Genomic DNA, 25,286 nt, shown 5'->3' with positions numbered 1-25,286 from the left:
TTGGTAATGCAGGAACTAAGGTAAGACAAAGCTTCTCTAAAGGGAGGTCAAGGTGGTTTATTCATTCCCATTATTGTCAGAAATTTCTGTCCATTGCAAAATAAAAAAATAGTCTAGATTGAAAGTAGAAGATAGTTTAAATGACCATTTCAGGCTCTTATTACATACAAGTTTCAGCATCTGAATTAGAGTATCGTTGTTCCCAAATAAAGTTATCTACTAAAGTAGAATATACTTTAAAAAAATATATGAATCAGTTAACACCTTATGTCATAAAGTGCTCAGTTTATTTTATGATGACAGTGAAGTAAGGCTTTTATAGCTCATGGTAGAGAGTACAGTGTTAACCGTCTCTTCCTTCCCAGGGCCTTGAATTTCCTTTATCTTTCCCCTAGTATCTACCTTTTAGTTTCTTTTTGCTTTCATCACCAGGATCTTAGTATTTCAAGAGAAAAGGTTTAAATGTATGTCAACAAATATTCTATCAGACGTTTTACTTAGAAGCATCTGAATGGTTCAGAAGGGATGGCACAGCCTTTAAATAAGGTTATATTACTACTGCCATTTAGCTTTAAAGGATTAAATGCTCATGGGAAGTGTATTCAGGAGTACACACGTGCATGGACCCCAAGCTCCCTGTTCCTTCCACTCTGCTCATTCTCATTCCTTAAGGATAAGCTTTGCAAATAATCCCATGTTGATTCCTTACTGTGTTTTCTGTGCCTTTGTGGAACAAACAAGTATGTAGCTTTTGATGTTTAAAAACAGGTGGAATAAAAAAAAAAAAAAGCAACAGGTGGGATCATATGTATGTATGTCTGCTTCTAGTTCTTTACACTTAATATCTCATGGGCGTTTTCCCATGTCACTGTGTATTGTTGTGCCCATTCTTTACAACTTTCTTGTAACATTGCAGCGTTTCTCATTGTGTGCACTTTATGGCTCTATCACAATTTGTTTAGCCCATTTCCTGTTATGAATACTTAGGTTGTGTTTAGAGTTTTACTGTCACAGGCAGAATTATACTGGACATTCTTGTCTAGGTGTCTGTCCTGTGGCTGTATTTTAGGAGTGGAATTGCTAGACTACAAGGAGTGAGAGTTCCTGTGTCTCACAGAATCTCCAACCTTGGCTTATACCCATGTTCATTATCAAATTTATAAGATGTAATTTTATCTGGTGAGTCTATTCATTTGGTCACAGTTCCTTTTTTCTACCCCATCTGAACCATCTTCTCATTTTATCATGGGCCTCTTTGGTTTCTTACAGACCTTGTGGGAGCTCTGAAACAGCAAATTTTTCATTTTTCTCTAAAACGGTAAAAAAAAAAAAAAAAAAAAGAACATTTTAAACCTTGAGCAAGTTGTTTAAAAAATGAGCAAGTTGTTTAAAAAAGTGGAATTCTGATGATGTTTTGAATGGCTGTCATGAAAGATGAGGAAATTACTATCTTTGGAGTTCTTCCCCACTGATTTTTGTTCATCTTGACAGAGTAAAAATCATCACATCAGTTCAGTTACTCAGTTGTGTCTGACTCTTTGTGACCCCATGGACTGCAGCATGCCAGGCCTCCCTGTCCATCACCAACTCCCAGAGTTTACTCAAACTCATGTCCATTGAGTTGGTGATGCCATCCAACCATCTCATTCTCTGTCATCCCCATCTCCTCCCACCTTCAATCTTTCCCAGCATCAGGGTCTTTTCAAATGAGTCAGTTCTTCACATCAGGTAGCCAAAGTATTGGAGTTTCAGCTTCAGCATCAGTCCTTCCAATGAATATTCAGGACTGAGTTCCTTTAGGATGAACTGGTTGGATCTCCTTGCAGTTGAAAGGACTCTGAAGAGTCTTCTCCAACACCACAGTTCAAAAGCATCAATTCTTCGGCACTTAGCTTTCTTTATAGTCCAACTCTCACATCCATACATGACCACTGGAAAAACCATAGCTTTGACTAGTCATGCCTTTGTTAACAAAGTAATGTCTGTGCTTTTTAATATGCTGTCTAGCTTGGTTATAACTTTTCTTCCAAGGAGCAAGGATCTTTTCATTTCATGGCTACAGTCACCATCTGCAGTGATTTTGGAGTCCCCCAAAATAAAGTCTGTCACTATTTCTACTGTTTCCCCATTTATTTGCCATGAAGTGATGGAACCAGATACCAAGATCTTAGTTTTCTGAATATTGAGTTTTAAGCCAACTTTTTCACTCTCCTCTTTACTTTCATCAAGAAGCTCTTTAGTTCTTCTTCACTTTCTGCCATAAGGGTAGTGTCATCTGCATATCTGAGGTTATTGATATTTCTCCCGGCAGTCTTGATTCCAACTTGTGCTTCATCCAGCCCAGCATTTCTCATGATGTACTCTGCATATAAGTTAAATAAGCAGGGTGACAATATACAGCCTTGACGTACTCCTTTTCCTATTTGGAACCAGTCTGTTGTTCTATGTCCAGTTCTAACTCTTGCTTCTTGACCTGCATACAGATTTCTCAGGAGGCAGGTCCAGTGGTCCACTGGTATTCCCATCTCTTTAAGAATTTTCCACAGTTTGTGGTGATCCACACAGTCAAAGGCTTTGGCATAGTCAATAAAGCAGAAGTAGATATTTTTCTGGAACTCTCTTGCTTTTTCAATGATCCAGAGGATGTTGGCAATTTGATCTCTGGTTCCCCTGCCTTTTCTAAATCCAGCTTGAACATCTGAAAGTTCACGGTTCACATATTGTTGAAACCTGGCTTGGAGAATTTTGAGCTTTACTTTACGAGCGTATGAGATGAGTGCAATTTTGCGGTAGTTTGAGCATTTTGAAATAAAATCATAATCTCTAACAATCTTTTGTTCTGAAATTTTAATTCTTAGACTGTTTTGGCCTTGATTCTATGTTTAGACAGAGTGAATTCTTATTATTAATTCTTTTATACCTTAGTTACCCCTTTTCAGAGAAATTTATCTCCTACTTGTCGGGATTTCATCAGTTTTTTTTCATGATGAGCAAATGGATGATGTATTCCCTCAAAGCAGTTACTATTTGCATTTCTTACAGTGTCTAACTCTTGTTTTTATACATGATAGGTATCTTTAATGATACTTTCCTCCTCAAAAGCACATTATATCTTCTGGTATTGAATGTTTGTGTAGAAAAGTTTGACTTCGGCATAAAGCTTCTCTTCTTTTTGAAGATAATTTGCTTTATCTTTTCTTGATTCTCAAAGAATTCTTTCTTCAGAATTAAATTCAGCAGAATATGACTTAGTATTAATACTTCTGATTCATTTTCCTTGGAACATTTTGAACCCTTTCTGTCTGCAGATTCTGGTTTTCCTTTGTTTAAGGAAAGTTTTCATCTCACTATTTTTAAAAAAATCCGTTTATACCTTAAAATGAGGAAGGACACTCCAAAATTTGTCATATTACAAATGAATTCTTTCTTGTAAAGTCTCTCGTGTTACAAGATGTGCTCTCAAATTTTTTAAAGAACGTTACATAGCAAAATGTTTTTGGGGAAGAAGACTAAACTGAGTTAATTTTGAGTGCTTATAGAGGACCTCCGGAGAAGGCAATGGCACCCCACTCCAGTACTCTTGCCTGGAAAATCTCATGGATGGAGGAGCCTGATAGGCTGCAGTCCATGGGGTCGCTAAGAGTCGGACACGACTGAGCGACTTCACTTTCACTTTTCACTTTCATGCATTGGAGAAGAAAATGGCAACCTACTCTAGTGTTCTTGCCTGGAGAATCCCAGGGTTGGGGGAGCCTGGTGGGCTGCCATTTGTGGGGTCGCACAGAGTCAGACACGACTGAAGCGACTTAACAGCAGCAGCAGCAGAGGACCTCAGCAGAATCAGTTTTTAAAAGAGACATCAAAGAAATTTAATATTGGTGTCATAATTGCAGATATCAGATACTGTTATAAGTCTTCTAAAATCACTCAAATTGCAGTATGATTATGTTGTAACAATAATGCATATGAACTCTTTAGGATGAATTTTTGAAGTCCCAGTATTTTGCATATGGGGATTAGGACACGGAAAAAATTCCACTGACAACATAAACAGATTTTAAAAGTGCTTTCAGTTAAAAGTTAATGAAGATCATGTGTATTGGGAAAACATAGGTGAATCAATAAAGACATTGATATTGATGAGAAATGTGAAAATTTTGGATAAAATTTTTTGTAAAATTGGAGAGTGGGCTGAAAGTATTTCCAGGTGTATAAATTTATAATTAAATTTTAATATTAAATATGATAAATAGATACCTTTGGTCTATATTCTTAACATTTGTAAATTTTAAAAATTGATGCTATCATTGAGAAAGTCTTGTGTCACTGTATATTTGGGTATCTGTGTTACACATGTTTGTTTACTCTGTGAATCATGTATTGCTATCTATCTTTAGTTGTCTGCAGCTATCATCTTCTAATTGGTTTCATATTTTTGTCTTTGCTTTTTGTCCTGTATCTTTAATGAAAAAGCCTCATATATGGAGCTGTGTGTTGGCATTCAACTTGTTCCCCATTGGTGCTGTCAAAATCCAACTTCTCTAGTTCCTTAAAGAACCCTTTTCTTTCAGGCTAAATTTGGATTGCTTTTTGCTGTGGGTAATAATAATAGAAAATCTGGCCAACATTGGGTTAAGTGAGAAAGATATTTAATGATCTTACCTAACAGGAAATCTAACAGATGGGCAGTCCTGCATATAGAGCGTATATGACAGGTTAGACTCTGTCTAATTTCTACTCTGGCATCCTTAATACACACGTTTTTAGGCCTAATGCTGAGCCTTGTCCTGAGATGACACTTTGTAGCTCCAGGCGGCGCCTGCATCCAGAAGATGCTGAAGAAACGGACTGAGGGCTGTCTGTTCCTGGGACCAGTCAAGCTAGGTTTCTCACAAGCGCTTGTTCAGATTTCCTCTTAGGTCATAGTGGGCAAAATGGGGTCACTGACTACTTCAGTACTAGGGAAGACTGGGAGTTAGGGGATCTGGGGTTATTTTCAGCTTCTCAAGTGAGGGGCAATGAAGGGAGAAAAGTATTAGAATTTTGAGGTTAGCCTTCCTGCAGGTGTGCTCACTGAGGGGTCAAGCTTCCTGTTCGCTATTAAACTCCTGGTGGTTTTCTAATAGGCATCAAGGCTTTGTCACTTGCTTAACAGTCTTTTTGCCTCAGTTTCAGGCAGTTTCTAGGTGTTCATTCTTTGAGGGGGGGGAGGGGTTTGGAGGGTGTCTCTTCAGTGCTGTGTGAGTCCCTTGGTGACAGGGGTTGTGTTTTATATTTCTGTATCCCTGGCATCTCACTCAAAGTGCCTGCCACATATTAGTAGTTGGTACCCAGATGTTTGAATGATGGAGTACAAAACAGACTAGTATTTCCCTCATGGAGAAAAGACTTCTCTGTTAACCTTAGGTTTAGCTAGTATTTATCCCAAAACAAATAGTAAATGTTTAAGCAACAGAAAATATTACAGAACTCAGGTATTTTCCTTCAGGATTGCTTCTCCATTCCTTTCTCAGGTCCTCTTTAACCTGTCCTTTCTGTCTCTGTGTCTGTCTGTCTGTGTCTATCACACACAGATACATCTTTTTTTTTTTTAATCTTGTAATAGTTTTAATTTTTGATAAATGCATATTGTACAGAATTCAAAGGTTACATAACAGTAAAAAGTCTGCCTTCTACTTCTCTTTAAGTTACCTGTTTCTACCTCTTGGTGGTACCCATTGTTACTACTGTCTTGAGTTTCCTTCCACATGTACTCTAAGCAATGTTAAGCATATGTAAGTCATAGCATACTATGCTTAATTTTTTATGTATGTTTCGCATGCTGTGTAAATGGTGACATTCTATACATATTTTTTATAAGCAGTTGATTATAAGGTTTTCTGCATTTTTTTCCACATACTGACTTCTCATATGTGTATTTGGATGTTCTTTTCATGTCAATTATAAACAGTTATACAGCTTAATTAGCTCCTTCATGTAGGTTCCCAGCCCTTGGCACATTAGAAGCAGTGTATCCAGGAAGAATGTGGGCATGGAAAGTAACAAGACCAGCACCCAAGCCTACCGAGAGTAAGGCTATGAGCCTGAGGCAGCAGGAGAAGTGAGCTCGAAGAGGGCTGACCTTGAGCTGTGACAAGTGACCCTGGCCGCTCCTCCTGCCGGGGAAAAGGTCCTGTAGTCCTATTCCTGTGGAAGAATGAAGGCGGGGAGAAGGATGAGAGGTGTCCTTCTTGTCCTGTCTACCCCTGGAAGGGTCATGGATGTCTTTTTTTCTGTGGACTGAAGCATAAAGATGATTAGGGAAGTGCCCCATCTTTATGTTTGTTCACAGATATAGAAAAAGAGAGTTCCCTGGGCGTAGAGACTGTCTTTCGTTTGAGTCATAGCATCTGTTATTGTGTTTATTTGACATTTAATTAAGTGCATGAAACAAAGGTGAAAAGTAATTGTCAACTGGAAACCAAGATTACCTATTTCTGACAAATGTGTGGAAAAATCTGTTTTTTTAAGATGATGTTTAAGAAGTTATATCTATTAAGTGAAATCATATATATCTGTCTGCATTTTGTACATATTCCAGATATGTTTATGTCAGTGAGGACATCCAGTGATCTCCACTGGATTGGTGTATTCTTGGTAGAAAAATCATTAATGATGGAGTTGCCTGTTAATCCAAGTTATCACACAGTCTATACAACCAGTATACATACTTTGCCTTTTGCATTTCTTCTGTGTCTCTATTTTTAGTTTAGTGGAACACATTTAATTAATTGCTGCTTTCTATTAAACCTTTCAGTTCAGTTGCTCAGTCGTGTCTGACTCTTTGTGATCCCATGGACCGCAGCACGCCAGGCTTCTCTGTCCTTCACCAACTCCCAGAGCTTGCTCAAACTCATGTCCGTTGAGTTGGTGATGCCATCCAACCATCGCATCCTCTGTCATCCCCTTCTCCTCCCACCTTCAATCTTTCTCAGCATCAGGGTCAGGATCTTTTCTAATGAGTCAGTTCTTCACATCAGGTGGCCAAAGTATTGAGTTTCAATTCAATATCAGTCTTTCCAATGAATATTCAGGACTGATTTCCTTTAGGATGGACTGGTTTGATTCTCCTTGTAGTCCAAGGGACTTTCAAGAGTCTTCTCCAACACCACAGTTCAGTTAACCTTTAGGTACCTTTAATATAGCTATGCTTTCAATAAACATTTTAAAAAAGAAATGTAATGTTTATATTTTGTAGAAAATGGCTCTCTCTACATTGTGATGGATTACTGTGAAGGAGGGGATCTGTTCAAAAGAATAAATGCTCAGAAGGGCATTTTGTTTCAAGAGGACCAGGTGAGTTAGCATATAGGCTATTGAGTCTTAATCCATGAATGTTGTTGAGAAGTCATTCAAAGCTTATTTTTTATACATGTGTTTCTTTATAACTACAGGTGCTGACTGAGTTTTGGCCGCATACTCCAGCACTGCAGTCACATTTCTGCTCTCATGAGATGTTTTATAATTTATGTTGGCAACTTTTCTTGTGACTTGTGGGTTTGGTATCATGTTTTGAGAGTCCTGTGTCAGTCAAAGATATTATAGAAAATCAGCCTCTGTTTTCTTCCTCACTTTGTTCTTTAATTTTTTCATTTTTAAAAGTGCCATCTACTTGGATTTTCTTTTTTTGTTTTTTTTTTGGTGTTAGAAGCGAGGTAGAAATTCAGCTTTTTTACTTTCAAGTGGCCAACTGCAGAGTGTGTATTTATATGTGATGAATGTAGGGCGAGAAAGAAGTCAGAGGTATCTTCCAGTAGTCCAGCTTGATTTTTTTCCCTCTCGTGATTTTTACTTTTGTAGAAAAGTGGTATATTTAACAACAAAGAAAAGTCACTCACCATCATACTATCCTAAAATATAAAGTATTTCCATTTTTCATTCTTCTCTGAAAATTTCTTTCCATATTAATTCTGATTTATAAAATATGCTTTAGGAGCAGTTCTTACATTTAAATGTAGTGTGTGTACTGCATGTAATGTGACTGTTGATTTGAATATCTACCTGATGTAAATGACATTAATTACGATGAAATTAAAAATTATAACTTTTTTTTTTAAGGATTTAGATCCTCTCTTCCCCAGATATTCCTGAGTTCTTTTAATGAACAAGGAAAGACTAATGTGAAATATAAATTTTTAAAGAAATGATCTGATTTATCCCCCCTAGATTTTGGACTGGTTTGTACAGATATGTTTGGCCCTAAAACATGTACATGATAGAAAAATTCTTCATCGAGACATAAAATCACAGGTATGTTTTTTCTGTCACTACTAACTTCTAAGTAGATTCGGACATTGGGTCAGCATTGTCTTGGGCAAAGACTGGACTATAACAATATTTCTGGTTTTTTTCCTTCTCTTTTACAGAACATATTTTTAACCAGAGATGGAACAATACAACTTGGAGATTTTGGAATTGCTAGAGTTCTTAATAGGTAAACTTTGGTTTGATACAATGTTTTCAGTGAAGTTTTAATCCATGGTGGTATACTTGTGATAATTTATAATATCTTTAAGTATCTTAAGTTTCTCCAATAATTCTCTTTTTGTTCTAGTACTGTAGAGCTGGCTCGAACTTGCATAGGGACCCCATACTACTTGTCACCTGAAATCTGTGAAAATAAACCTTATAATAATAAAAGGTATTTAAAATGATACTTATTTCATGTTGTATAATATTTTCTTTAAATCTTTCATTGTTATACTATATTAGGTTTCAGAATATTATTCTAAAATCATTAAGGGACATATGTCCACATATGTATGTATTCATATGTATATATACTTTTTTAATGTATAATGAAGGGAATTGTAAAGAAGCTGTTTCACTCTCTTGCTGAAGGAACTATAGAAAGAATTACTTTCTTATCTAAGTTATAATGGGAAACAGTGCTTTCTTTGTCTTTCTTTTCATAATAGTTACCTCCTGTTGAATGACAATAATTGATATTTATTGAACACTTGCTGTATACCAGATACTGTTTTAAATGCACTGTATATATTAACTCTTTTTATCTTCACAGTAGCCTTGTGAGTTGTAGGTATTTGTCATTCCTCCTTTCCTTAGAAGGAAAACAAATGCAGAAAGAGGTGAAGTGACTTCATAGTCCCAGGCATCTGACTCCCAAGTCCAAATGCCTAATCACTGAGTCATAGTATGGCTAACAGATTGAATAGTGTGTGTGTCAGGAAGAGGAATTCTGCCACTGAATTCCAGTTACCTTTTCTTTTCTCTCACACACACACATTTAAAAATCCCAACCCAGAAACATTCACCTTAGTTTTGAAAGCACCCTACAAGGCTAAAAGGAGGTGGTGGCTGGCAATAATGCATGTATTCAGGATTGCTATCCACCCTGCCCCCCTTTTCTTTTGAGGGTAGGGAAACTGTATTTCAGACCTGAGCAGAAGGGATGAAAGCATCATCTGAGCAATGTATTTAAATCAGTTACGATGATCAGTCAAGTCCATGGAGTGTTTTATTAGTGGATATTCTAAAGGAGAGCAGTATTTTCTTTGAGCTAAAGTAATTTTACATGTTAATGCTGTTTCAGTGTCTTTTGGGTGATTCAGTTATGAAAATATTAGTCTTTAAATTTGAAATGGATTTAATCATCCCTTGGAGAATTTTATATAAAATTTATTTTATGAAAAAAATGCTTTAAAACTGTAGTGGATAAACATCATTAATTATGCTTGTAAATTCATATTTTCCCAGATGTTTCTTAAAGAATTTTATTAATAAGATCATTAATGTTTTTCGGAGAAGGCAATGGCACCCCACTCCAGTACTCTTGCCTGGAAAATCCCATGGGCGGAGGAGCCTGGTAGGCTGCAGTCCATGGGGTCGCTAAGAGTCGGACACGACTGAGCGACTTCACTTTCACTTTTCACTTTCATACATTGGAGAAGGAAGTGGCAACCCACTCCAGTGTTCTTGCCTGGAGAATCCCAGGGACGGGGAGCCTGGTGGGTTGCCGTCTATGGGGTCGCACAGAGTCGGACACGACTGAAGTGACTTAGCAGCAGCAGCAGCAGCATTAATGTTTTTATTTATAGCTTTTAGTTTATAACATGTTCAAGTTAGTAAAGGCTTTTTACATTTACTTTTTTATCTTAATGGAATCTTAAAATTAAACAGATTTTGGGGTTACAGTTTTGACTTTGTAGATTTTTGTGAGAGATTGGGTAGATAACTTTAGGATTTCAATAATGGGCTTTATTCTTTTCCAGTACATTCAACTTCCAAGAGCAGTGGTTTTTGCTTTTTTTGACTTGTGGCTCTGAATTGTGAGGGTTTGTTTTTTTTTTTCTCTCTTAAAAATAGAAATAGTCTTTTAGTTATAAAAATATCTGTTTATTTAAGATAAAAGAGCAGAAGAGACTGTGGATAAAGATGATACTGTAACTAAGTCTTGAAATTAGAAAATAAATTAATGTATTTACTCTTTAACATTTTTTAGTTGGTTGTCACAGATTTGTTTCAGATTTACTTTTAGTAAATGAATATTTTCTTCATTAAAGCAGTATTTTACTTTATAATATTTAAGAAATTGTATTTTGCAAATGATTAAATAAAGCATTTTGATTTTTTGCAAAATAAGAAAACTGAAATATCTGAAATTTACTGATTTTGTTTAAATATTGTTTTGTTAATGATACTTAAAGTAATTATTTAGGCAACTTATTTTTCTAATCTGGGATACCTGCTTTTGTCATTTAGTTATGGTTGAAATTTTAAGTTTGAAAGAACACGTTTTATGGAACCTGTATTTTTGCAAAATATTTTCAAGCTGCTTTGTCTTCTTAAAGTGAAAATCTTTTAAAGTAATTTCTGATCCTTGGAGATCTCTCATTTTTCTGTTTTCTAGTGATATTTGGGCTCTGGGGTGTGTCCTTTATGAGATGTGCACACTTAAACATGCAGTAAGTAGAAGTTTGTGAAATATTTTACAAATTGTGTAAAAAAAACCCTATAATATTTGTTTAAAAAAACTCATTTGCCATCTTTCAGATGACCCACTTGTACTAGGAATTACTCTTCTCTGTTGGTTTGTAAATTTCTCAGTATTTTCTGAGGTGTAAATCTAAATCAATTTTCCCTTAACATATGTGCGTATTTCACATATGCATGGTTATATATGTTGTTATAATATCATATATCATACTTCATTCTAGAAAATTATTTCTAAAGACAAATCTGCTATCTTTTAAATGTTAATTGCATAATGAATTTGATATTTTGGCTTAACAGACTATTAATTTCATTTTAGTAATTTTTCTCAAAACATCCAAATTATTTGACTTTAGAATTGAAATTATCTAAAGAACAGTTTTCAGCATATTTAGGGAGAGGTGATTTTACTGATGCAAGTAGTCTTTAATTCAGAGTATTTTAAAATTTTTACTTTTTAGGTGGCACATTATTTACCAAAAAGGGGAAGTTCTTGTTCTAAGTAGGTTCAGTTTTAATCATTTTCCATATTAAAATCTTGTTTTTTAAAAATGCTTTCTCTACTGATTAAACAGTAACATATTTTTATTACAGAAAACTTAAAGGAATAAATAAAACCATAAGGAAGTGAATAAATATCAAAAGTGATTGCTCTAGTCAGTAATGTCTGCTTGTAAATTGTTTCTCTCCAGATTTTCTTCTAGAATAATTTATAAAATGAGTTCCATTTTTGGTTTTTTTTTCCCTCATAAGTTTCATTGTGTTGTATAAGCAATTTTCTAGCCTATCTTTATTGCCTGATGTTATTTGAGTATTTTTTTTTTTTGCTGTGTTTTTTCATGGTTGCATTGTCTTCCATTGTATTACCTTAAGATTTTATTTTTCTTAAGGAAAAGAGCATAGACTGCCAAAGTGCTATAACCTGGTAGATATCAGATCTACATTTTAAGAAATTGGTCAGTTTTTCTGTGACATATAGTGATTTAGGTCTAAATCTATATATTTTTATTTATTTGGTGTTTTTTTTTTTTTTGGCTGCACCTTGCCATTATGGAATCTTAGTTTCTGACCACGGAATTGAACACTGGCTCATGGCTGTGAATGCAGAGTCATAACCACTGGACCCGTCAGGGAATTCCCTAAACCTATTTTAAAAAGTCTTTTCATTTGCATTGTTCTGTCACTGTTGCTTCTGTATTTTGGAGTTATTTACCCTTAAGTGGACACATGAAACTCAGTAAGTCATTAATCTTTATTTTATGAAGAGCTTATCATTTGAGAGATAAGCGAAATTTCACTGTAGTGAAGAAATAGAGTAATAACCTGTTTCTGCATTTAGGATTCCTTCTTAGGTACATAGACATTTCTAGACGATTGAATTGTACTCACATTTTAATAAATAATATCATATTTTATGTGCTAGGAGAACTCAACATTTAAGAGAACTCTTTTATACTTTGTATAATTACCATTGCCTACTTCATACTATTTTAACATAAGTGTACAACTGTTCCATACCATTTTAACTGAGATCTCAAAAGCTTAATTTTACTCTCAAAATCTAAAATCCTTTTAGATTTTAAACTGCCCACCTTTTTTTCCCCCCACTTCAGTTAGAGTTTATATTGTGTTTAATCCTAAAATATATGTTTCCATTGATAAGGTTTATATTCCCCTTTGGAATACTTGCCATGTTGATGACTCCATATGGCTTTTGGGAGCATCACACAATTTTTTAATTATTTTTAATAATGAGCAATGTATAAAAGGAAATTAATTAATACCTTTATTTATTTCATTTTCCCCAAAGGCTTTTAGTTCTCTAGTTAATTTCCTATTCTGGTTGCTACAGCAGGGGCACAGGAAGGCAGATCTTACATGAAGAGTACCAGGTGTGCTTGTTTTACCACCTTGGTAATTGTTATCTTTTATAAACCCTTTACTTTGATTAGTACCTGTCTTCCATCTTTCAGTTTTTTGAATATGTAAAAGCTAATCTTAGAGCAGGTTATACCATTTCATGAGAACTGGTATTTTCTTTTAAATGTGTTCGTAAATAACCAAGTGAATCTTGCTCTGGAGAGCATGTGCTGATTAAAATATTGGAAAGAAGGTTGCAGTTCTGTTGTTTGTTAATAGGAAAAACTCTATTTCTCATTGTTGATACTCACATTTTCAACCTATGTTTCATATGTTTCATTTATTTTCTCAATTTTAGTTTGAAGCTGGCAATATGAAGAACCTGGTACTGAAGATAATATCTGGATCTTTTCCACCCGTGTCTTTGCATTATTCTTACGATCTCCGCAGTTTACTCTCTCAGTTATTTAAAAGAAATCCTAGGGATAGACCATCAGTCAACTCCATATTGGAGAAAGGTTTTATAGCCAAACGCATTGAAAAGTTTCTCTCCCCTCAGGTATGTGTTTTTTTTTTTTTTTTTTTTTTAATTTTGTAGTTAAATTGAGCAGCAGGGTTGTGGAGCTTGACTGGGGCGTGGCCTCTTTTGTTTGGAGGAGAGCTCTTTGCAGCTCTGGGTGGTGCATGCCTTTCCCAGCTGTGCTGGAGTCACTTTCCTTTCTGTTTTCCTGCTACTCTTCCCCTTCCTGTTTGCTTTCCAGTTGTGCATTTGCATTCCTCCTCTGTTTCCTCTTAACACTTACTGCATAACTTCTGATACCTCTCGTCACCATGTGTATAGCAGTTTTTATACATCAGGCAGAATTCAGTTCAGTCCTGACCCTATGTACCCGGATGTGGCATCAGATCCTACAGTTCAAGGGCTCAGTCTCTCCCACAGGACCACCCCCACTTCAGAAGCCATTTGTAAGTGGCAGGTTGTCACCTGTGCTTCTGACCATCCGGTTTATGTGTCAGGTTCCCATGACCCCTGCCTCTGGTTCCATTGATGTGCTTGCTGGAACAGTTCAAAGGACTTGGAGAAATTTACTTCCATTCACCAGTTCATTATAAAGCATATAGTAAAGCATATGCTTGCTGGAGCAGCTCACAAGACTTGGAGAAATTTACTTCCATTCACCAGTTTATTATAAAGCATGTAGGTGAACGGCCAGGAAAAAAGGTACATAATGATGAGGTCTGGAGTCATCCTAAGTGCGGGAACTGGGGTCCCCCCTTGAATGTTTGCCAATTCAGAAGTTCTCTGAACCTTTTCCCTGGTTTTTTATGGAGTCTTTATTAGTAGGCATGATCAGTAAATCTTTGGTCCTTCGTGATTGGTTCCAGCCCCTTTCCTCTCCTGGTTAGGGGAGGGCAGTGACATTGGAACTTTTAACCCTCTAATCAGGGAGTTGGTTTCCCTGGCAACCAGCTTCCATCCTTAGGTGCTTTCCAAATGTCATCTCATTAACAAATTTTGGTGTGTCTCAAACGGGCTTGTTTTGAACAACAAAAGGCACCTTTATGTGCTTCTCACCAAGGAAATTTCAAGGATTTTAGGAGCTGTGTGCCAGGAACTGAGTGCTTACCAAGTATGTATTTCTTAGTCAAAATATCACAAAATTATTCCTCTGTCTCTTCAGTTTCTGTTGTTTTGTTTTCTAGTTTTGTTTTTTTAATTCTGGTAAAATAGATATAAGATAAAATTTATTAATATCACCAGTTTTGAGTGTACAATTAAATGCGTTCATAGTGCTGTGCACCCGTCACCTCATCCATTTCCAGGTCTCTCTTCCTCTTAGAAAACTGAGTCTATACCCATTAATCAGTAACTCCCCTCCGCCTCTCCCTGGCCCCTGGTATCCATCTTTCTATATTCTCTGTCTTCTTGGGTTTCTAACAGTAAGACTATTCAACATTTGTCTGCCTCCCTTTCCTCACCTGTGAACAATGGGATTATAAATGTATCTAATTAATAATGCCTTGAAGTGGTAACCAGAGTCAAAAATGATAATGCTTGTGAAGTGCTTAGTGTCTAATACTTATTAAGTACTCAGTATACCCAATATATGTTAAGTATTATCAATATATCACTTTACTATGCTAATATATTATCTTTATAATTGCTCTTTCTCTAGTAGAAGATGATTGCAAACCACTGTGTGTGGGCATGTATATGTATGTATAATAGATTGCTGACTCATGATTCCTCCTCTACTACTTGCGTGCAGGTGTATAATAAATACTTGTTGAGTTGAATTTTTTTATTTTTTATTTTTATTTTATTTTTTAACAATACAATATTGTATTGGTTTTGCCATATATCAAAGTGAATCCGCCACAGGTATATATGTGTTCCCCATCCTGAACCCTCCTCTCTCCTCCCTCCCCATGTTGAGTTGAATTTTAATTGAACACGATTTATCAGAAATCTATCTCAAGTCAATTAGTATTGGCACCCCATACTCTTGCCTGGAAAATCTCATGGACGGAGAAGCCTGCTGGGCTGCAGTCCATGGGGTCGCTAAGAGTCGGACACGACTGAGCGACTTCACTCTCACTTTTCACTTTCATGCATTGGAGAAGGAAATGGCAACCCACTCCAGTGTTCTTGCCTGGAGACTCCCAGGGACGGGGGAGCCTGGTGGGCTGCCGTCTATGGAGTCGCACAGAGTCAGACATGACTGAAGCGATTTAGCAGCAGCAGCATGGTCACCTGAAAGTGGAATTATCTTATATAACTTGTGTGACCTTTGTTGATTTAAATGATCACTGTTAAACTGTTCTATGAATCAGATATCTAGCAAAATCATAGTTTTATTACTTTAAATGTTCATGAGATGAGAGGGAAGTGTCATATATCCTCTGACTTTTAACAGAATATCCATATGAGCAAATAATCTTAAGGAAACAGAGCTGTGGATTTAACTGTTACTACCAAGATAATACATTAGTAAGCAAGAAAGCCCGTTAAAATTTGGCAGTTAAAGGCCACTAATATAGGACATAGCTACAATCTCTGAAGTGTGGGTGTTGTACAAGACTCCTTTGTTACAAATAACATTTTCAAGCACAAATTGATGGTGCAGTGTGCTATTGTTTTTGACAGCTACTGGAGAAGAAAGAATCAGTTCAGTTCAGTTCAGTCGCTCAGTCGTGTCTGACTCTTTGCGACCCCATGAATTGCAGCATGCCAGGCCTCCCTGTCCATCACCAACTCCCGGAGTTCACTCAGACTCATGTGCATCAAGTCAGTGATGCCATCCAGCCATCTCATCCTCTGTCGTCCCCTTTTCCTCCTGCCCCCAATTCCTCCCAGCATCAGAGTCTTTTCCAGTGAGTTAACTCTTCACAGGAGGTGGCCAAAGTACTGGAGTTTCAGCTTCAGCATCATTCCTTCCAAAGAAATCCCAGGGCTGATCTCCTTCAGAATGGACTAGTTGAATCTCCTTGCAGTCCAAGGGACTCTCAAGAGTCTTCTCCAACACCACAGTGCAAAAGCATCAATTCTTCGGCTCTCAGCCTTCTTCACAGTCCAACTCTCACATCCATACATGACCACAGGAAAAACCATAGCCTTGACTAGATGAACCTTTGTTGGCAAAGTAATGTCTCTGCTTTTGAATATGTTATCTAGGTTGGTCATAACTTTCCTTCCAAGGAGTAAGCATCTTTTAATTTCATGGCTGCAGTCACCATCTGCAGTGATTTTGGAGCCCAAAAAAATAAAGTCTGACACTGTTTCCACTCTTTCCCCATCTATTTCCCATGAAGTGATGGGACCAGATGCCATGATCTTCGTTTTCTGAATGTTGAGCTTTAAGCCCACTTTTTCACTCTCCACTTTCACTTTCATCAAGAGGCTTTTGAGTTCCTCTTCACTTTCTGCCATAAGGGTGGTATCATCCACATATCTGAGGTTTGATATTTCTCGCAGCAATCTTGATTCCAGCTTGTGTTTGTTCCAGTCCAGCGTTTCTCATGATGTGCTCTGCATATAAGTTAAATAAGCAGGGTGGCAATATACAGCCTTGACGTACTCCTTTCCCTCTTTGGAACCAGTCTGTTGTTCCATGTCCAGTTCTAACTGTTGCTTCCTGACCTGCATACAGGTTTCTCAAGAGGCAGATCAGGTGGTCTGGTATTCCCATCTCTTTCAGAATTTTCCACAGTTTATTGTGATCCACACAGTCGAAGAAAGAATGACTTCAGTCAATCTCTCTGAGTTTCTTTTCTCCCATACCAACAGTTAGGACAGACAAATAGATAGTCTCAAGGCTGAAGCACTGGAATTCAACTCAGTTCAGTTCAGTCACTCAGTTGTGTCCGACTCTTTGTGACCCCATGGACTGCAGCATGCCAGGCCTCCCTGTCCACCACCAACTCTTAGAGTTTACTCAAACTCATGTCCTTTGAGTCCGTGATGCCATCCAACCGTCTCATCCTCTGTCGTCCCCTTCTCCTCCCACATTCAGTTTTTCCCAGCATCAGGGTCCTTTCCAAAGAGTCAGGAATTCAGCTAGCCAGCAACAAAAGAAAATACTCAAGCCTGATATGTACATAGAATATGTAACATGGAAAGAAAAGAGGGCAGATGATGGCTACTAGTAACAAGAATGTTTGACAGACATGCTTAGTAAATACATGGTATCTCGTTATGTACCCACCACTTAGATTTCACTGTTCACCAGAAATGTTCTGTTCTTCTGATGATTTTTCTGCTATATATCTGCATTTGATTAATTCTAGAAGAAAGCTTGTCCAGAGAAATGATAAATAAGTTGGTAAGATTGGAAAGAAATTAACATAAGAGAAATTTGATGAATGGACAATTTAGATTTTAGTACAGTTTATTTGGCAGCATAATTGTGACTGAAAAAGAAAAAAAATGTATTCTGATTAATGGCTAGGTATTTTTTTAATTTGAAAATTTCACATCTTTTCTAACTTTCCCCCCACCTCTTTCAATTTAAGCTTATTGCAGAAGAATTTTGTCTAAAAACATTTTCCAAGTTTGGAGCACAACCTCTACCAGGTAAATGGAATTTAACATGAATCCTTTCCTGTGTTTGTGATAATCAAATACAGTATGTGTTTGATACTAATTATATTGGAGATATTTGTAGATAAAATAAGTTGGGGTAGTTGTATGATAAATCTAATCCAGAGGAAATGAATCCAAAATTTTTTTATGATATGTGATAAGTTAATAACAAAGTTTCCATTTTATCTGCCTTCATTTAAATGAATTCTATTTTGAAATCTTCTTTCTTATTCAAGTGTTCAGCTTATATTCTGAGAATATTGTTATGAAATGTTATATAATGCCCTAAGTGCAAATACTTTTTTTTAATTTATTTTTTTTAATTTTTGATTGTACTGGGTCTCACTGGCTTTAGTTGCAGCAGTAGTTGTGGAGCATGGGCTTAGTTGCCCCGAGGTGTGTAGAATCTTCCCTGACCACAGATAAAACCATGTCCTCTTCATTGACAGGTAGATTCTTATCTTCTATACCACCAGGGACGCTCCAGTGCAAATCTTTATGTAAAATAATTTTCTTTAAGAAATATTTAATATTGTAAAATACTTTAAAAGTAAATCGGTGTGAAGTCAGACACCTTAGCAAGGATAGTTATTCTTTTAAATATGGGCCATCAGCAGTGGAGTTATTTGTTGGATTGTCAGCATGGTTATATATTGTTTATGTATATATCTTTTTGAGAGGGAAATCATTTATTCCCCATGGAGTGATTTCAGATGGATTTTTGAAATCCATGGAAGTTATTAAGACTTGAAGATTGTGGTTTTTTAAGCATAATGCTTTGCATGTCATACTCCATTGTGAGTAAAAATACATTAATAAAAATGAATTCCATATCATAAAACTTGAGCCCATAACAGCTGAACATGGAGTGGCAATGTGCTCTTGGGAAGGCCAGATGTGTCAGCTCTTCTTAAACACCTCTAAGCCTAAAGAAGCTGGCCATCCTGACAATCAGCCCAGTGGGAACCACATTCATGAGACAGACACAAGGCAGGGTCAGCATGTCCCTCTTGGCGCTCTTGTCTCATGAGAAGTCACATCTTCATCAAAGCCTCCTTGTCACACAGACAGGAATCCCTGGGTCAGCACAGTCTTCCCAGTGGGTGAGCCTCCCGGGCAGTGGAGCGGGATTCCCTAGTGGGAGGAGCTGGCTGGAGGAGTGTGTGACTCAAGGTGCTGACATAGGAGTTGTCGAGCCCCTCGTGGACTCCCTTCCTGACAGGAAACTTCCTCCTCCTGGGAGGCGCACCTCTGAAATGGGGAATACTCAGAAGCCAGATGAGAGCTGAGTAGCCCTCCTTCTTCTCTAGGGGGTGCAGGGTACTGTTCCTGTGGTCTCCTGGGACCCCTCCTGTTTGTGCTTTGGTGCCTCTTGCCCTTTTTCTGGCACGCATGTGGTTATGTTAATATATGCAGCCAGGTTCCAGTGGTGTGGCTGTGTACCTGTCTTCGAAAAGAAGCTTACAATTCTCAGAGGCAAAATTTTTTTCCTCACATTTCCTAATTCCTGTCACACTACAATTGAAGTATGTGTTTAGAAAAACTTATTCTCAGGTCTTCTACACACGTTAATTGTGAATATAAACTGCCAGTCAAATGGCTAATGTTGCTTTTATTTTTATAAGCATTCACGAAATTGAGTAATATGTCATTATAAAAATCAAAAAGAAGAAAATAAAAATTACCCTACTCTTAATACATTTATTTGGTATATATATTTCAATAACATATGCATAATGATTGGAAATTGGGGTTGTGTTATAAAGAAAGATTGGGTTTTTTTTAATTCACAATATTATATCTTGATCATTTTCTAATACAGTTAAACATTCTTTGAAGAACAGAGCTTAATGGTAGTATTTCCTTGTAAACTCCTAGTTAAATTTTTTTCTCCATTCCCCTCCTAAAGAAGAAGCATGCTGGTTGGCAGAGATCGATCACGTGGTTCTCAGACAGGGTGTAACCCTGGGGTGGAGGGCAGACTGGGTGGGGAGTAGGGCTGAGCAGGGAGAAAGAGTCAGGGAGGAAAGGACTTCAGGGAGGTCTAATGGCACCCCACTCCAGTACTCTTGCCTGGAAAATCCCATGGACGGAGGAGCCTGGTAGGCTGCAGTCCTTGGGGTCGCGAAGAGTCGGACACGACTGAGCGACTTCACTTTCACTTTCCTGAATGCAGCTGGGACTCTTTGACCTCCTTTAGTCTCTTTGAGGGAGAAGGAAATGGCAACCCACTCCAGTATTCTTGCCTGGAGAATCCCATGGACAGGGGAGCCTGGTGGGCTGCTGTCCACAGGGTCCCATAGAGTTGGACACGACTGAAGCGACTTAGCAGCAGCAGTCTCTTTGAGGAATGTGAAGTGTAGACTTCCATTTTCATTACTTTAGTCTTCACAGTTTATCTTCAGTTTGCCATTGTTCTAAGACTAAACCCTGTCTGGGCTTCAGTAAATGTTTAATATTGATATATAATGCTGAATGTGTATATATTTTTGTGGTTCTCTAATTAGTTTTTTGACATCAATTAATAAACATTGTCCTTTTTGTAATTTATTTTTTAATTGAGGGATAATTGCTTTACAGAATTTTGTTGTTTTCTGTCAAACCTCAACATGAATCAGCCATAGGTATACATATATCCCCTCCCTCTTAAATCTCCCTCCCACCTCCCTCCCCATCTCACCCCTCTAGATTGATACAGAGCCCCTGTAAACATTGTTTCTTGATATACGTTGTTTTCTGAACATTTTGACCAGTTTCTACTTCTACCAGCAGTGCATAAAATGTACTCGTTTCCTGGGACCCTAAGCTATAGTGATTCTTTTAAAGTACCTGTTTTTCAGTGGGTCTGTAGGTGTAGGCATTACTCAGACTATATAAGAAGCAAATATTAATTCTCATAGTGATGGAATTATTGTTTAACAGTTGCTCTTGAAGTTTATGTTTTGTTTTTGAGAGTAATTTCTAAGATATGGAAAATTCTTTATAAAATTTATTTTTAATGTCTTTATTGGAATGTAACCCACATAAAATTCAGTTTACCCATTTAAAGTCAATGATTCAGTGTGCTTTAGTATATTCACAGATTTGTACAATCATCATCCACCATCAGTTTTAGGGGTGTGCTTTTTCTATATGCGAAATTTCAGCATCTTAGAGGAGTGTCGCTTTTTGCTTCTTTCAGAAAGTGGCTTTAGTGTAAAATAGTCACTATGAAGGCATTGACACGTGGTAGGGAGTGAAGGAGATGTTTAGTGAAGGGTCTCAAACTGAACACTGTCAGTGATTATGAACATGAAAAAGTTCTTTGTTGAAGAATTTTGAAATTGAAGATTTAACACTAAGAACTCTGAAAATAATTCTTTGTATTATTTTCTCATGTAGCTAAAAGACCAGCTTCAGGACAAAGCTTGGCTTCTATTATGTCTGCTCAGAAAATTACAAAGCCTGCTGCTAAATATGGAATACCATTAACAAATAAGAAATATATAGATAAAAAATTGCATGAAAGAAAACCACTCCAGAAATATAAACAGGTATGATGTGGTGATGATATTAGAAACTGTATATTAGTAATGTTCAATTTGACCTTATTTTATTGCAGCTCAGTTCAGTTAATCTTGATGTCTATAGGATTGTTTTTATTGAGTTATTAAAGAGCATTGCTGTTCACTGCTTCACCAGTCTTCTAAAACTTAGGACACTTACAGAAGTCATGAAGAGACATTAAGTAGATACATGAAGTAAAGTATTTGGTGCATTAAAAACAAAGTGACATTATAAGTGAAATCGTTGTTGAATAACCTAAGCAGAACCATTTGTTTTTGTGCATAAAATAAATAAACATCTGAGATAAACATCATAAAAATCTGGGGAAAATTTGAATTTAAGGATTCATGATGAGATAATTAAACATGTGGAGGGATATGACCTTATGGTCTGTCATGTTTCAAAAGAAAATTAAGGCCTGTAGCATTTAGGTGCTGTGCCTAAAAACGTAGGTTAGTTGCAAGAATTTGTCATTTTTCTTCATGTCTGTAGCTGCTGTATTCTCTGGAATATGGGACCTGTTGGTTTTGCTCTATGTCTGCACATACATGTACACAAATGCTCAGAAAAAAAAGTTTCAGTACATAGGTGTGCTATAAGACAAACCTCACAGTAGGGGAGTTCTTTGTCTTTGGCATGCATGATGTGTGCACTGTCCAGCTCCAGGGTCTTGAGCAGGGCAGTGAAGGGTAAATTTCCAGCTGAAGGGCACTGTGACAGCTGGCACCCTGGGTTTGTGGATTTTACTTTTTTTGTTGTTGTGTTTGTTGTTTTTGTTCAGTTGCCAAGTTGTGTCCAACACTAGTGACCCCATGTACTGCAGCACGCCAGGCTTTCCTGTCCCTCCCTATCTCTTGGAGTTTGCCCAAGTTCATGCCCACTAAATCAGTGATGCCATCCAACCTCATCCTCTGTCGCCCCCTTTAGCTCCTGCCCAGCATCAGGGTCTTTTCTAATGAGTCATCTCTTCGTATCAGGTGGCCAGAGTATTGGATCTTCAGCTTCAGCATCACTCCTTCCAATGAATATTCAGGGGTGATTTCCTTTAGGATGGACTGGTTGGATCTCCTTGCAGTCCGAGGGACTCTCAAGAGTCTTCTCCAGCACCACAATTCGAAGGCATCAATTTTTTGGCACTCAGCCTTCTTTATGATCCATCTCTCACATCCGTACATGACTGCTGGAAAGACCATAGCTTTCACTATACAGACCTTTGTCAGCAAGGTGATGTCTTTGCATTTTAATACGCTGTCTAGGTTTGTCATAGCTTTCCTGCCAAGAAGCAATTGTCTTCTTATTTCATGGCTGCAGTCACCATCTGCAGCAGTCTTAGAGCCCAAGAAGAGGAAATCTGTCACTGCATCCATGTTTTTCCCTTCTGTTTGCCATGAAGTAATGGGACTGGATGCCATGATCTTAGTTTTCTTAATATTGAGTTCTAAGCCAGCTTTTTCACTCTCTTCTTCCACCCTCATCTGAAGACCTTTTTACCTTTTTAGTACCTCTTCACTTTCTGCCATTAAAGTGGTATCTGCATATCTGAGGTTGTTGATATTTCTCCTGGCAATCTTTATTCCAGCTTGTAACTCATCCATCCCAGCATTTCACGTGATGTGCTCTGTATATAAGTTAAATAAACAGGATGACAATAAACAGCCTTGTCATACTTCTTTCTCAATTTTGAAGCAGTCTGTTGTTCCATATAAGGTTCTAACAATTGCTTCTTGACCCGCAAACAGGTTTCTCAGGAGACAGGTAAGATGGTCTGGTATTCCCATCTCCTTAAGAGTCTCCACAGTTTTTTAATGATCCACACAATCAAAGGTGTTAGCATAGTCAATGAAACAGAAGTAAATGTTTTTCTGGAATTCTTTTGCTTTCTCTATGATACAGTGAATGTTGACAATTTGATCTCTGGTTCCTCTGCCTTTCCTAAACCTAGTTTGAACAACTGAACATTCTTGGTTCACATAATGCTGAAGCCTAGCTTGAAGGATTTTGAGCATAACCTTACTAGTATGGGAGATGAGTGCAATTGTCTGGTAGTTTGAACATCCTTTAGTAGTGCCCTTCTTGGGAATTGGGATGAAGATTGAACTTTTCAGTCCTGTGACCACTTTTGGGTTTTCCAAAATTGCTGACATATTGAGTGTAACACTTGAATAACGTCATCTTTTAGGATTTTAAATAGCCTGCTGGAATTCCATCACCTCCACTTGCTTTATTGGCAGCAGTGCTTCCTAAGGCCCTTTTGACTTCATACTCCACAATGTCTGGCTCTGGGTGAGTGACCAAACCATCGTGGTTATCAGGGTCATGAAGGTCCTTTTTAAACAGTTCTTTTGTGTATTCTTGCCATCTTTTCTTGATCTCTTTTGCTTCTATTAGATCTTTACCATTTCTGTCCTTTATTGTGCCCATCTTTGGATAAAATGTACCTTTGATATCTCCAGTTTCTTGAAGAGATCTCAGGTCTTTCCCTGTCTGTTTTCTCCTCTGTTTCTTTACATTGTTCGTTGAAAAAGGCCTTCTTGTATCCCCTTGCTGTTCTCTGGAAGTCTGCATTTAGTGTTGGTATACCTTTCCCTTTCTCCTTTGCTTTTTGTTGCTCTTCTTTCCTCAGCTATTTGTAAAGCCTCCTCAGACAACCACTTTACCTTCTCACATTTCTTTTTCTTTGGGATGATTTTGTTTATTGCCTCCTGTACACTGTTACAAACCTCTGTCCATAGTTCTTTAGGCACTCTGTTTACTAGATCTAATCCCTTGAATCTATTGTCACCCCCACTGTATATTCATGGGATTTGATTTAAGTTGTACCTGACTAGCCTCATGAATTTCCCTGCTTTCTTTAGTTTAAGCCTGAATTGTGCTATAAGGAGCTGATGATCTAAGCCACAGTCAACTTCAGGTCTTGTTTTTGCTGACTGTATACAGCTTCTCCATCTTCCGCTACAAAGAATACAATCAATCTGATTTCACTATTGATCATTTGATGATGTCCATGTGTAAAGTCGTCTCTTGTGTTGTTGAAAAAGGGTGTTTGCTATGACCAGTGAGTTCCCTTGGCAGAATTCTATTAGCCTTTCCCCTGCTTCATTTTATACTCTAAGACCAAACTCCAGTTATCTCTTGACTTCCTACTTTCACATTCCAGTCCCCTATGATAAATAGGACTTCTTTTTTTGGTGTTAGTTCTAGGAGGTCTTGATAGAACTGATCAGCTTCAGCTTCTTTGGTCGGGACATAGACATGGATTACTGTGATATTGAACGGTTTGCCTTGGAAGCAAACTGAGATCATTCTGTTGTTTTTGAGATTGCACTCAAGTACTACATTTGGAACTCTTTAGTTGACTATGAGGGTACTCCATTTCTTCTGTTGGATTCTTACCCACAGTGGTAGATATCATGGTCATCTGATTTCAGTTCATCCTTTCCTGTCCATTTTTGTTCACTGATTTCTAAGATGTCATTGTTTACACTTGCCATCTCCTGCTTGACCACATCCGATTTACCTTGATTCATAGACCTAACATCCCAGGTTTCTATGCAGTACTGTTCCTTACAGCATCAGATTTTACTTTCATCCCCAGACATGTCCACAGGTGTCATTTCCTCTTTGGCCCAACCGCTTCATTCTATTAATAGTTATATAATCATACTATTAGTAGTTACATCAGATCAGATCAGATCAGTCGCTCAGTCGTGTCCGACTCTTTGCGACCCCATGAGTCGCAGCACGCCAGGCCTCCCTGTCCATCACCAACTCCCGGAGTTCACTCAAACTCACGTCCATTGAGTCA

The 25,286-nt window shown here is 37.5% G+C and overlaps 1 protein-coding gene across 6 annotated transcripts in view; it reads left to right on the top strand.

The window, feature by feature from the left end:
* Window positions 1–25,286, top strand: part of NEK1 (NIMA related kinase 1) — a 130,696-nt gene that overhangs the window by 4,976 nt on the left and 100,434 nt on the right. For all 6 annotated transcript variants that reach the window (XM_045164971.1, XM_045164970.1, XM_045164972.1 and 3 more), the window contains 8 exons: window positions 7,238–7,335; window positions 8,206–8,289; window positions 8,406–8,473; window positions 8,594–8,680; window positions 10,910–10,964; window positions 13,211–13,411; window positions 17,866–17,926; window positions 21,317–21,468. In XM_045164971.1, the coding sequence (XP_045020906.1) occupies window positions 7,238–7,335; window positions 8,206–8,289; window positions 8,406–8,473; window positions 8,594–8,680; window positions 10,910–10,964; window positions 13,211–13,411; window positions 17,866–17,926; window positions 21,317–21,468 (806 nt within the window). The remainder of the gene's footprint in view (window positions 1–7,237; window positions 7,336–8,205; window positions 8,290–8,405; window positions 8,474–8,593; window positions 8,681–10,909; window positions 10,965–13,210; window positions 13,412–17,865; window positions 17,927–21,316; window positions 21,469–25,286) is intronic.

The sequence above is a fragment of the Bubalus bubalis genome, chromosome 3, assembly GCF_019923935.1.
Source record: "Bubalus bubalis isolate 160015118507 breed Murrah chromosome 3, NDDB_SH_1, whole genome shotgun sequence".
NCBI lineage: Eukaryota > Metazoa > Chordata > Mammalia > Artiodactyla > Bovidae > Bubalus > Bubalus bubalis.
This window is presented reverse-complemented; position numbering and strand designations above follow the sequence as displayed.